The 13,815-nt window shown below is 39.7% G+C and overlaps 1 protein-coding gene across 5 annotated transcripts; it reads right to left on the reverse strand.

Moving 5' to 3' along the window:
- Positions 1-20: 20 nt before the first annotated feature.
- phf3 (PHD finger protein 3) lies at positions 21-13,136 on the reverse strand. 5 transcript variants are annotated; one of them, XM_014329109.2, is made up of 16 exons: positions 12,965-13,097; positions 11,604-11,854; positions 10,918-11,034; positions 8,247-9,564; positions 7,813-8,089; positions 7,374-7,425; positions 6,324-6,444; positions 6,071-6,227; positions 5,857-5,973; positions 5,542-5,664; positions 5,105-5,249; positions 4,808-4,994; positions 4,576-4,723; positions 3,581-3,670; positions 3,229-3,424; positions 21-3,136 (listed from the first exon to the last, which is right to left on the reverse strand). In XM_014329109.2, the coding sequence occupies exons 2-16, from the start codon at positions 11,836-11,838 to the stop codon at positions 1,350-1,352; spliced, it is 5,070 nt and encodes a 1,689-aa protein (XP_014184595.1). In that variant the 5' UTR covers positions 11,839-11,854; positions 12,965-13,097; the 3' UTR covers positions 21-1,349. The 5 variants fall into 5 exon arrangements, with proteins under 5 accessions (XP_014184595.1, XP_014184594.1, XP_014184597.1 ...); XM_014329108.2 differs by lacking the exon at positions 12,965-13,097 and adding an exon at positions 12,185-12,958; XM_014329111.2 differs by lacking the exon at positions 11,604-11,854 and having other exon boundaries at positions 12,965-13,136.
- Positions 13,137-13,815: the final 679 nt, after the last annotated feature.

Genomic DNA, 13,815 nt, shown 5'->3' on the forward strand with positions numbered 1-13,815 from the left:
CCCATCTTGTTAATCCATTTTCTTTTGCTTAAGAGCTAACAAAAAGAAACATCGATGCACTAACCCCGCAAACTGCATGTCTTTGGACTGTGGGAGGAAGCCGAAGTACCCAGAGAGAACCCACTCACACAATGGGAGAACATGCAAACTCTACATAGGGGTTCCCCGTCAAGATGATGGATTCAAACCAAGGACCTTCTTGCTGCAAGGTCGCAATGCTAACCATCTAGTTCCACCACATACAGACCACTTTGATTTTAAAGGGACCAGATGAGTGAATCTCTCCTTTCTGTCAGTGTAAAGATGTTTACCTACACATTAAACCCCTGAGATATCTTAATATAAAAAGAAGTACAATTTCAACAGCACGTCTCACTTTTTCTATATGTTAACATGAAAATATGGAAAACATTCTGGTAGCTCATTGTTTTTGTTAATTCACAGAAAATATTAGTTTACCAAAATTTCTATAGATTGGTGAAAAAGAGGCACATTCCTATCATTTGTTTCTTTATTACTTCGTTCCTTTAACAAGAATGGCCATGGGGGAGGTCTTTATCAATAGGAAAAGCTGTAAAACTTAGTTATAAAAATACACTTTACTCAAAAACACATGCCCTCCTTCACTTTTCCCAATCATCCAGTGGACCAGATTGGAGTCTTTGCTGGGCCGATTCTCCCCCCCAGGCCTCATTTTTAACACCTCTGACCTAGTTGGTTTTAATACATTTTTTAGACAAAGAATTTCTTTAAATAATTAACAATAAAAAAAGGATCAGCTTTATTACGAACTGTACAATAACACAGTGCAAAGGCACACTTCATCTCTAATTACAAGTCAACATGTACATGCTTTCTCAATAGAAAGCAGGTTTATAAAATATTTAAGCAATTTAAAAGAAATGTTAAAAAAACAAACTCAAGCTGCTGTTTTCAGTTAAATACCTTCTATTACATTCAGGCCAAATGAACTCAGCATAAATTATCCAAGTGGTCCACTTGTTTGTTGTTATGTTGCCTTGAGACCGAAACCAATCAGTACAGCAGCTCAATATGAACAACATATTTACAGTAAAAAGTTTAAAAGTTAAAAATGTTCCAATATTGACTTTTTTTTTCTTGGTCTTAACTGAACTGATCCATAATATCATAATTCCATTGAAATTATATTATTTTGGCTTGTACGCTGAGTAACATAAAACGTAACTTTAGTGAAAGACACGGCATACAGATGCAGACTGGTGCGTAAAACAACTCCACCAGCACCAACCAAAGTGGTTTGTACCAGCTGTGTGACCAACAACAACCGAACAGTCCTCCTGAGAGCCCCAAACGCTCTCTGAACAAAATTATGAGTAACTGTCTTTTGAACTTCTCCGTCCATTCTCGTAATCAGAGTCCCGTCTATGTCTGTGCCTGTCCTTGTGACGGCTGCTGTAGTCATCGCTGTGATGCCTCTCTTTCCTCTTCTCAGCATAGCGGTCATCTGAATGTCCGTGGTGCCTGCCCCTCTCCTTGTACTTATCATCATAGCTGCGATCGTGCTTTTTCTCCCGCTCGTGGTGCCTGCTCTTTTTACCGTGATAGGAGTCCCTGTGGTAGCTGTGCCTTCCGTGGTCTTTGTCTTCTGTGTGTCGCGGCCTCTCCCACGGGTCACTGTATCGCTCCTCTAAACGCTTGTAGTCTTTGTCCACGGATGAGGGTTGGCCAGATGGTTCAGAGCAACTCTCGGGGTACTGTGACTGAGGTCCAGGGGGAGCCTGTGAAGTGCTGTCTTGAGCCCACTGCATGCTATGGTTCTGGTTCTGGATGTGAGGGGTGGGTACAGTATTAGAAGTAGGGGCAGATGGAGAATCATAGCTGCCAGATTCCTGAGGCTGTTGCTGCTGCAACGGGGACGGTCTTGTGCTGTTGTTTACTGGGAGAGCTGGTGCCATTGCTGGGTTATACTGGGACTGAGAGGCTCCTGTTTGACACTCTGCTGGAGTTCCTTGGACCGTAGGAGGATTCACTGTCTGAGTCAATACAGCACCAGCCTGCGCTACACCAGGCTCATTCTTTTTACAAGGAAACGACTGAACGGCTGTTTGACTTTGTTCTTCAGCTTTGTGCTTGGCCTGAGAGAGCTGTAAATATCCTTGGTGAAATGGGACGATTAGATCATTCCTAGTGCTGCTCAACACAGGAACAGGTTTAGGGCTGGAAGGATCTGGGAGGCTGGCTTTATCCTTCTGTGGCACCATTGTTTTATCTTCATTCACAGTGGAATATGCTGAAGATTTTTTCAATATTCCACTTAAAGGAGGCTTTGAGCTACTTGCGTGATCTGCAGCAGACTGGGATTTTGGCTGCAACAAAGAATTCCCTTCAGTTGTTTCTTTTTCACTTTCAGACAAAAGGCCAGTGTCGCCTTTGTTTGCCGACGTAGCACTGCTAGTTTCAGTCCCGCTTGGAGCTGCTGACAGGCCTGCCAGGAAGTCTTCAGTCGATACATCTGGAGGCTTATCTTTGAGTGAGACAGATGTACCCTGGCTCCCTACTGCAGCTTTCTTTTCCAGCGAGTTGGTAGCAGCTGATGTATCAGATGGGCTTGATAGCTCCGGTTCAGTTTTAGCAGGTTTAGCTTCTTTCTTCTTGATGACAAAGCGCTCTCGTGGGGCAGCAGCTGTTGGACTTTTTGAGCTCCCAACTGATGTCTCCGGTTTTGGAGCAGGCTGAGTCTTCAAGGCATCCTGTGCTGTACTTGAGGGTTTAAACCCAACATCAGGCAGAGGTGGTAATTCTCCACCCCAGCCTACTAGCACACCTGGAAGAAAGCGAAGGGGTTTCTGAGGCTCCTGATTGTTGGTCTCCTCTGGTGCAGATGTTTCTTCAAAAGACTGTGCAATAGGCTCATCGACATCTTCAGTAGTGTTAAGTGGTTTTTCCTTCTCCTTTTGAAGTGCACTAGTCAAGGAAGAGAGAAAAAATTTCTCATCCTCCTCTTTTGCCCTGGTTTCTTTTGTGGAAATGGCCACAGGTTTTATTTCAGGAATAATCCTTGCAGATTCGTTCACATCCACAGTAAGAAAATCCCTTTTCGGTCTCTGGCGAATAATAAGTCCAAGGAGGAGGTTTCCACGGTTGTTTTCTAAACCTGAGAAATTAAAAGATTAAGTTTGAACATTTAAAAAAAAAAAGAAGATTTTTTTTAATTTAATGAGAGAAAAATAATTGTGTTCCGGTTACCTGGCCCATCAAAGGGAACAAGCTGATGTGGAACTTTTTCTGTGGCACCTAAAGGGATGAGGTACATGTCCTTCACTTGTTTCAAATTATTGGACACCACCCCAAAACGCCTACGACTGCTGAAGTAGGCATACAAAAGAGTATAAGAGATCTCATCTTCCTCTGTCTCAGGGGAGAAGCGAATCAGGCACACTTCCTTTAATAAAACAAAAAGCATGTGTCAGTAAAATCTGTAACTCTGTTAAAAATCAGAACTTTTAAAGAGTGGTATTCAGTTCGACTTACTCAATATCAGGAATAATTAAAGCCAATTTATTTCTGTCAAATCATAAGCAAATCTCGGAAAACTTACTTTTGTTCCAGTTGCCCGAATTTTCTCCAAGTAGTCCCACACCGTCTGAGGACTAATCCTCCCACCAACCTGTATGCTATCTGGAAGGTCCTATTGGAGAAAAACCATGTTTTTAAATGAATAAATAAAAAGAGCACACCTTATGGAGTGTTAAAGATACAAAGTAGTTGGCAGTATTTGATCATTCATAAATCTGTAGTTACGTGGGAGTAATGTTACAAATCTAGTTCTTCCAGCTGGACTGTGGTTTATATTTCCTGTGTCCTAATAAACTGTTCTACAACAAAAAGTGTCAGCACATTTCTGCAATGTTTTGTTTTAGTTTTTTAGTACATAAATACTCATGTCTGACTGCCATTTTCTCCCTGTATCTGTGCTAAAAGCAATCTTTATCCCACTGCCATTCATCAGAACTGGCTCTTGCCTGGCTGTTGCTTAAACAACTGTGTCAAAGAATACTAATATTCAGGGTTCATACGCATTTTTCAGGGTCAAATTCAAGCACTTTTTAAGCACTTTCAAGGTCAGTTTTCATGCTTTTTCAGCACATTACCAAAAAAAAAAGAATGCATGTTTCACTTAGCATCACCTCAGTAAGGCCATGTAAAAATTAAAACAAATTGAAACAGACTGACATGCAAAGATGCTCGGCAGCCCAGGCAGAGAAATTTTGCTTTTAGACTTTGCGACTCATTTTATTTTTCTATCTGATAAGAAAATTATTTAGTCAGATAGTTATTTGTGTTGAATGAAATACAGTTTCAAGCACTTTTAAACACCACATCTGAATATCGGGCACTTTTCAAACCTTGAAAAGACAATATTACAATTCAAGCATTCTCAAGGATTTCAAACACCCGTACGAACCGTGAATATTTGTATTTATTGTCTTTCATCTTCCTCAATTTTTCTCTTTTCTGAAACACTTTTCATTGTCAACCATAGTTTACAACAGCTGTTTAAAACCCAAGTACAGTCTGATGTGTCAACTTTACCTCTGTCAAGTTGTCCAAAACACCTGAGACGGGAAAAGCTTTTGTCACCAACTTTGCCACAGCGTGCATATGAATGAATCCTTGCCACAGACACTTCAGGTTGGAAAGGAAAGTAGCTTCTTCCTCTCTTCCAGCTGCATGATCAGACCTGTGACAATGAAGGAGAAATGAATTAAGAGCTGAAAGAAAACATTATCCAGATCCAGACAAAATGTCTAAAACAACTGCTTACCGTCCTTCGTACCCTGTCTGAGCATTTTGGAAGCTCTCCTCTAAGACAGTGAGGTGCAGGTCATCGTCGATTGCGGGCGACGTGGTGCCCTTTGTCTCCTCTGTTTTGGTAGACTGCCTCCTAACCACTGTAGTTGCAACTTTAACCACTTTGGTTGGTGCCTCCTCAACAGGAGGTGCCATTCGACCTTCAGAAAATATAACACCAGAGATCAATGGTGACAATACTGACTGAGATGTTTTATTAAAGACACAGGTTAATCTCTAGTCTTTTTTTTGTCCTCATGTTATCATTTACCTGTGCAGATTTTACAGTGTAGGTCAAATAAGTGAGACTTGTGTTGGCTTGTAGTGTCTTTAGCTGTGTTAGCATTCTCTTCCTTCTTCTCTGGAGTTTTTGGAGGTTCTGCTGAGACTTCAGTCACTCTGGGAGGAGGTTCAAGCTGGAAAAAAATAGGAAATAAGTTTAAGCAAACACGTCACTAAGTCTGTTGCATGTAAACAGAAGCAATCTGTCGCTATATTCAACTTAAATGGATTACATGGGAGGAAAATTGTAGGAGCTTTTTACATGAGGCACAAAGATATGAATGCAGCACATTTCACAAAGTAATCAGACAGATGAACAGAACTGATGATGGTATATGAAGCGATGTAACTAATGTAAGGATACACATCTCATCACATTTCACTTACTATGCATGTTAAGCATAAACAGCACAATGATACCCTCACCTCTACAGGCTCCGGTGCTTTTACTGGTTCTTGACTTTCAATTTCAATTTCCCCTTTGTGTGTGATCTTAGTAATCGGCCGTCTCTCTGCCTCCCTTTGCTCTTTTTCAATCATCTCAATAGTCTGTAAAGCAAAGAATTAATTTGTTTTTGTTTTGTTTTTTTAAAATACAACTATCTTTAAAAATACACTGTTAAACTATTACCTTAATAATATTTACTCAGTTTAAATCGGACATCACAACTGTAAACTACTGTAATTTGTTTGGTAAATTTATGCAATACTACTGGGGGGAAAAAGACAAGCATTACTTACATGTCGGTTTTCTCTTTGTCGCCAAGCAGCCAGTTCTTTTGAGGCCAGTTCCTCGGGACTCATTCGAATTAAGTTAGCAGGAGAAATTTCACCTTTGAGAACCCTCTTACAAAGGATCTAAAAAGATCAATAAAGACAAAGCAAATGAAACTATTCTTATAGTAAAAGTGGAAACATTACATTTAGACCATGCCTGACATAAAATGATACTTACATTATTTTTAGTATCTTTAAGGTTAAACATTAAGCTTCTGTATTTGTTCTTGTACTTGTTGTCAGTGTCTTTATACAAGTGAAAAAGTTCTCGCTCTATCTTCTTTGCAAGTTCGGAAGCCCTTTCCACCGAGATGTTCAAATCAGAGTCCTTCAATCTGAAATGCAGAAAGTGCACATAGGCGATTATAAAGTGCCCTGATTTAAAAAAAATGTAACATCCACACATCTTTCGAAAGTGTTGAAAAACTGACCTCTGTACGAGGATTTCTTTCAGAGAATCACGCACACTTCTCCTGATTGCCTCCAAAGACACGGGTTTCTTTGAAGCCAAGGATGGAGCCTTATGTTTTGACTCTTGTTTCACTGAGACACCTGTGAAGACAGAGTGACAAAATCCACTGAGTGAGTGGGGGAAAATCTGTCGTCATAAAGAAACATTTATTCCACACAGACTTTGCTTACAAAAACTAATCCCAACAAAGGACATCCTGAAATCCTAACATTAACAAAAACTATGTACAATATGACACAGATATGTTTATACTTTATAATACACAATATCATTTTGTTAAATGTTACAAAATGGTCTTATTTCCAAGATGGCATGTAGAGTATTTTCTCATACGAACAATTAAAAATAAATACTTTTTAAAAGTCTGCTGTGAAAACTCAAACCAGAACGTGTAATTACATTTGACAACATCTGAGCAGATTACCATCCAAAGCACATTTCTAAAACACAAACAGAGTAAATTAAGAGCTGTCCAAAAACACTGCCTGACTGAAATCTGGCAGACTAACTTTGATCACATTTTAAAGAGAACGAGTAATACAACTCGTCTGCGTAAACGCAGCCGAGAACAAAATTATTAAAATCACAGATTATAAACACAAATTTATGCAACTGTTGTCTTCCATGCTGAGGGGGAGTGTGTCTGAAATTTAAAAAAAAAAAAAAAAAAGACTGTTGTATTTTCGTATTAAAAGGCTCACTGACTTGTGCTGCATTATGTTCCTACTTTAGTAGCTGTATGTTTAATAGAGTAAACTGATAAGTAAATACCCTGATGTCAACTACAGAAGTAATGCTATTACTTAAGGTGATGCAATTTTAAGCTCTCTCATATATAAATGAGACCTCAAAGGACTGTACTAACTGTCATTAATATACTGCTCATGTGCTGTGAAGGTCCTAAGTTAATTTTGTTTACACACCCAGTGAATGCAGCCTGGCCTTGAACCCAATGTGATATTAAAACAGGACAAAGTTAATTATACATTCAAAGCTAATGAAAAATTACCTGTTTTATGAGTTGCTTCTCGGGCATCTGTGGACTGCCTTCTCTCTGCATCCTATTGTAAGAATTAAGTCCCCGTTACATTAATTTTATATATCATAAGGCTGAAAACATACATATGACAACAACAACAACACACTTTACATTATACCCCTTAGCTAAAGTAAAAAAAAAAAAGTGAGCTTTTGGTGTGTAAAATCATACTAAAATATGGCGAGTGCACTGTGTTGATTACACACCCATGTGCACACCTCTTGTGCTGGCAAAGTTAAATCAAAGAGACAAACCATTGCATAATGGTAACAGTGGCTATGATTAGTATCAGTGGATAAATTAGCTGGGGAAAGATATAAATATTTGCTGTGTGTGAATAGTTTAAATCTATTAGATATAAATAAATATTTCTATTATGAGTTAGAGTTAACTGAGAGATACTGCTTACCTTTTTTACTGGTCTGACTCCCCCTGATGTGAGGGGTTGAGAGGACCCAGGACGAGGTTTAGGAGGCAGCTTCTGGTCAGGTGTCTCGCTCTTTGCTGGAGCTTCTGGTTTGGGTGCACTCGCTGGCTCAGGCCCCACCTTCTTGGTTTCTTCCTCGCAGCACTTCAAGCACACGTACATCTGGTCCTCCTCCTCCATTTCTCGCACTTTCGCCAGGTCAAGACCAACACAGTCACCATGGAACCAGTCATCACAGCGACCGCAACCTACCATAAACCTAAAAAAACAACAAAAAAAACCGAAGTACGATTATTAGAGGCGTGTTTGCAGCTTAGCACTGGGACAGAAACAGAATGCGACACAGAGGCAGAAATTCTTTTACTTTACAGCTGATTAAACTTGATTTTATATTTAGGTTAAGGAGCAACACTTACATGTTATTGTGGTGCTTTTTGCAGAGGCCACAACAGTTGTTTCCATCCCACACAGTCTCACTATTAGCGACTTGCTCGTCCACAGCGTCCTTCTTCACAACGGGCGCATTATCTGGAATAAACAGCTGCGGCTCGTCCACAGAGATGCTTCTTGCATTTTTACTCTTTTGTCTCTGAAGAATCTTCTCTAGCTTTTTCATTTTGGACTTTTCCTGCCCTCCTTCTTCAGATGTTTTTAAAGAATTTCCTAGATGACTGTGCGGGGGAGGAGTCTCACTTTTTGAGCTGTTTTGGGGCGTACTACGTTTGGCTGGTCCCTGCTGATCACCAACGCGGTTGCCAGATGATGGAATTTTCTTTCCCACAGAAGTAGGAGAACTTGGTAATTTTGGCTTCACTTTAGCATCTACTGCACCCTGTAGCTTTTGTACTTTAGTAGCATGCTCACTTTGAATGTTTTCTGCAGGCCTTTTCAAAGGTACAACATCTTGCTTTTCCTTTCCAGATTTAGTTTTGTGCAGCTCTCCTCTTGGCGTGATTTTGGATGGCATATTTTGGGTAACTTTATGCTCCTTAATTGTATTGCTTGTTTTATGTAAAACGAATTCCTTATTCTTTACTGATGACGGTCCTTGTTTAGGCTTTGGCAGCATTTTAGACACATTCAGTTGTTTTTCATTACCATCTGTCTTGTTACTAACAGTAGCTGTGTTGTTCTCTTTGCTCTGTGGCTGTTTAATAACATCATTTCCTTTACTGATTGGCTTTTGCTTCTCTGGAACACTCTGATTGTCAAGTTTTGCCTCTTTCGTGCCAGTATTTAACGTCCCGTTTGTCGTCTGTACATCATTTGGATTTACATATGGGCCCAGCCCATGACTTGCATCATCAGCTGAGCTCTTCTGACTTACATCCATCTCTTCCACACTCTCTGCTGCGGGATTCTGTACACTGGCTGCTTCATCTGGCAAAACTGTGAAACCAACTTCCCCACCGTAAGAAAAACCATCGTCCGAGCATGCAGACTGGTTTGCATCGACACCCTGTGTGTACGAGGGTCCTGGTAGCAATTCAATCTTGAAACCTCCAATTGTGACTGTCAGTCGTCTCAATACAACAGTTGGATTCAGCCAGACCCCACCATCAAGCTCATTAATGTTGACACGTCCTCCGAGAGTTAATTCTCTCTTTAGATCAGGACCTGTGACTCCTTTCTCAATAAGAAATGACTTGGATAGCCTGTTGGCTGGTTTTCTTGCCGGCCGCCCTCGGGTCATGGTATTGGTGGGTGTGTTAGGCTCCTGGTCACCACTGTGTTCTGTTTAAATAAACAAAAGCAAAACTTAAAAGCTGCTGATGTTCTTGGTGACTATTGGTGACTTGGTGACTCAGGGGAACAACTAAGCTGTAGTGCCTTTTCACCTCACTGTACAATACCTTGTGCAATACTTTTTTGTAAATAGTCAATGGTGCAATAGACCTCAATACTTGAAATGTGCAATTCACTTGTATTTTTATTTTTTATTCCTATTTATTCTATTTATCCCCTTCGTATATTTTATTTATATTGTCTCTGTATTTATATATGTGTGTGTGTATATATATATAATGTAACTCTGTAACTTCGGTCGTTGCTGTGCATCGAATTTCCCAGAACCCACCCGAGGGATTAATAAAGTTCTATCTAATCTAATCTAATCTAAAAGTGAAAAATGTCGTCCTTAAGCCGATAGAAATACGTCACAGTGAGAGGTGCACAGGCTAAAACGCCTGGAGCCATGCCGTGTGTGTGTGTGTGTGTGTGTGTGTGTGTGTGTGTATATATATATATAATATACTGTAACTGTAACTTCTGTCGGTGCTGTGCTTTTTGGAAATTGAATTTCCCAGAGGAACCCACCCGAGGGATTAATAAAGTTCTATCTTATCTTATCTTATCTTATTATGCTATCTTGGACAGGTCTTCCTTGAAAAAGAGGTTTTAATCTCAATGGGATTTTCCTGGTTAAATAAAGGTTAAATTTTAAAAGCAGACTAGTCGACTACTCTAAAAGACGGGGGAAAAAAACATAGAAAACATTAACTGAGTGCACTTTAAATGGAAAAAGTTCTACATTAGCAAAATAAATACTTCCTGTGTATTTTAGAGGACCTTCCCCAGTGAAATGTGCAACATGTTCCAGTGTGAATAGTTTTGCAAACACACACAATATCAGATTATTTTGCAGAGCTAGGGTAACCTTAGCAGTACTAGCACCGGTATCCTTTATGTATTTGGTTTTGTCTGTCCACATCTGGCTAAAGAATATGGTTACATCTGGCTTAGGTTGGTATTCTACTTTTTATTCTAAAAAAAAAATTGACACACTGCTGCTCTTTTATTCCTTTTCTTTTTTTTCCACATTAGTTAGTACGGCTGTCATCTATTTGCTTTGCCTCTTGCTTGTTTACAAAAAAAAAAAAACAGAGAGAAGAAGAGAAAAACAGTCTGTTGGGACTGGAGCCCTGTGGTGTCGTAACACCTTTGAACCAGTAACTGCAACTGTACATTAATAAAAATGCTAAATGTAACCAAATCGCAAGGGCAGCAATGTTTATGCATCTAGTTGTGTACATCCCTAAAAGTCTCACAGGGTGGAAAGAGAAAGAAAATAAACTTGCATCGACTTACCGTTCTCTAAACTGCGTGAACGTTTCTTCTGCCTGACATCAAGTTGCTTAACTTGTGCACTCTCTGAAACAGCTGGTTCAACAGGGAGGCCTGTGGGTGCCGAACCACTATCGAGACCTGCAAAAGCAAAAATAAATAAATGTAGTGTCCTCAATAAATATACAATTTGAAAAAAATGTAAAAACTGCGGTCCAAATTCAATGGCAGTCTGACACTGCTACATTTACAATAATACTGAATCCTTTTATATTGTTTCTTTAAAAGATGTTTGTATTTTTCTCCATCATTACTGAAACAACACTACTTTAATTTACCTTCAGTTACCCTAACGCTGATATTTACGTGTTGACAAGTAAAGAAGCACGGTGACAATGTTCCCTGCATATCTCAGTACAAGACGACCCTCTACAGTGTTTGTTTTTTGAAGCACCTAAAGAGTTAAAGTCTAACTGAGCAAAAATCAGCACAGATAAAATAGTCTGTAGGTGAAGAATCAGAGTTATACATTGAGTTATACATTAACAACTTAATATTTAAAACTTTCACCATCAACTTTTCAAGTAAAGTGTGGATGACTTTTTTTTCCAGGCAGCCACACATGCATTTGTTAGTTAACTTTCACTCAAAGTTTGAATCTACACTGATTTATCTACATTTTGGCCACTTTTTTGTGCCTTCAAACATACTTGTGGAGCCAGCAATCTGAAAAGCAGGGTCTTCATTTTCCAGCAGACTGAACTGAGTGCTTGCACATCCAAACATGGGATCTTTGTCACTGAGCATGTTCTTCAGTGAATCTTCCAGTCTGAGTCCTGTCCCAAACTCATTACTGGCTTCACACTCCAAATTCTGACCTATTACCAGGGAGTCATCCAACTGGTCACTGGGTATTAAATGGTTAAAGGTGTCCACAATATCCATGAATGCTGCTGCCTTCCTGCACCAAAAACAACACAGAAAAGATGCAGGAATAGCAGACAACTGATAAACTGTTAATATATGTTTCTCTGTTTGTTTTTCAAAGACAGCAACGTCTTTTGTTTCTCCCTGCACCACAGAATGCATCAAATTACGGGGACAAGTGTAGTACAAACTAAGCAAACCAACAAAAACACAAAATATTCCCTGATTTCGAGGGACAGCGAAAACTTTGTGACTGATAACAAACAAAAAACAAAGTTACAGCGAGCGATCGGTGCACTTTCTGAAGACTTTGCCATCAGTTCAGTGTATACATGTTGTATCTGATGAGCAAAGTGGTATATACCTTAAATCTCCACATATGGGAAGCCTCATCCAGCTACTCTGCAGTCCTAATACGTTAACCCAACGCTTCTTAGCCACTGCTATTTTTGTTTCTGTGCATTTTCAAAGACTTTTATCGGGTGAGTAATGTAAATACAAGAAAAGCATGTCTAAAACCAACGACTTGCAATAGTAAATGCTACTATTTTCACATCAAGCAACACCACGACTTCACAGCCTGGAGAAGGCCACAATCAGTGTGCAAACCAATAACGCTACATGAATGTTAGCAAACTAAAGCGCATCTCTGGACGCTTTTATTTAAGTTCAGCCAAAAATATCTTTCTGTCCACGAGAAGCACGGCGTTCCTGACGCCAGGTTTTGCCAATGAGTTGTTAGCTAGTTAACATGCTAACGTTTATGTCAGCTTATGACAATCGCGTATGTTAGCAAGCTAACGGTAACTTACGGAGGAAGTTACCACCCAAGCTAACTCACTTTTTGAAACCCATTCAGCCTTACAGGCAGCACATTTGTATCAATAAACAGCCGCGCCCGAAAATTTCAAAAGCGCCAAACAAAATGTGCAAACATATGGTTAGACAGCTCGACGATAAATATGCACAACGGCGAGCTAGCTAGGCGGCTATAGCACAGGCCCTAGCTGCCAAGTTTGTTTGTAGCCTGAGTGCAGCTAGCGGACGTTACTTGATGACCCCCCACATGCATCTGCTCCAACGCTTGCAGCTCAAATATTTACAAGTAGTTATTTTTACATATACATATTTATAGCACTCCCACCTCTCTTGTCGCGATGCTGTTGCCAACTCATGTACGGTTACATACTAGCAAAGCAGCTCCCAGTAACTTCCTCCAACTCAGCCGTCATTCGCCCCGATGCTGCAAAGTCCCTGACAGGCAGCGCGGCGTTGTCACGTGGCTTGTGTTTACAGGTAGCTTAGCAGCCGATTGTACAGAGAGAGCACATCTGGATGGTTTGTTTTTGTTGTGTCTGCTTTGTCAGTGTCCGGATGGTTAATTTTCACTAAGAGCAAGCGGTTTGTTTTTATCAAACTGTCGACCATCGCACTTAGAGAACACGAGAAGCTGGACAGGCTCGAAGAAAACTTCGCTTTATAAAACTGGCAAAGTTACATATTTAACACAGCCTGGTATTGAAAACAGTCGGTTACTTAGTAAAGTAGCTTTGCCATTCTTTTCTGAGTGCATGTCCTGTAATAGAAACATTTTTATATAAGAAAAAAGGCAAGCAAAAGCTCCTTAAAGTTTAAGTTTAACTCTTCGAGGGCTCATACTATTCATGATGTTTGAGTTCATTTGAGTTAAAATATATAAAATCATGATCATCAAGGATTGTTATTTCTTAAGCCGTTTGCATATCTCTCATACTTCCATGTTTCAGATCATCAAATATATTTAAATGTTAGACAAAGAACGTAAGTAAACACAAGAAGAATTTTTAAATGGCAATTTCATATATTAAGGGGAAAAAAGCTATCCAAACCTACTTGACCCTATGTGAAAAAGTAATTGCACCTCTTTGGAAATCATGAATTAAACGTGAACCACATTTTTTGGAAAGCTGCGTTCAATGTTTTCTAGACACACCTGGGGTTGATTTCTGCCAGACC

The sequence above is a fragment of the Haplochromis burtoni genome, unplaced genomic scaffold (assembly GCF_018398535.1).
Source record: "Haplochromis burtoni strain Fernald_Lab_line unplaced genomic scaffold, NCSU_Asbu1 Contig_12, whole genome shotgun sequence".
NCBI classification, from domain to species: Eukaryota; Metazoa; Chordata; class Actinopteri; order Cichliformes; family Cichlidae; genus Haplochromis; species Haplochromis burtoni.

Bases quoted from the DNA above. Each gene is read 5' to 3' on its own strand.
- phf3 (XM_042215551.1), bottom strand. From the start codon at position 11,982: ATGCATTCTGTGGTGCAGGGAGAAACAAAAGACGTTGCTGTCTTTGAA. The intron at 11,035-11,603 runs GTATGTTTGAAG...TTGCTTTTGCAG, and splicing joins TCAGATTGCTGGCTCCACAA to GTCTCGATAGTGGTTCGGCA. The intron at 5,250-5,541 runs GTGAGGGTATCA...ATTTTTTTCCAG, and splicing joins AAGCACCGGAGCCTGTAGAG to CTTGAACCTCCTCCCAGAGT.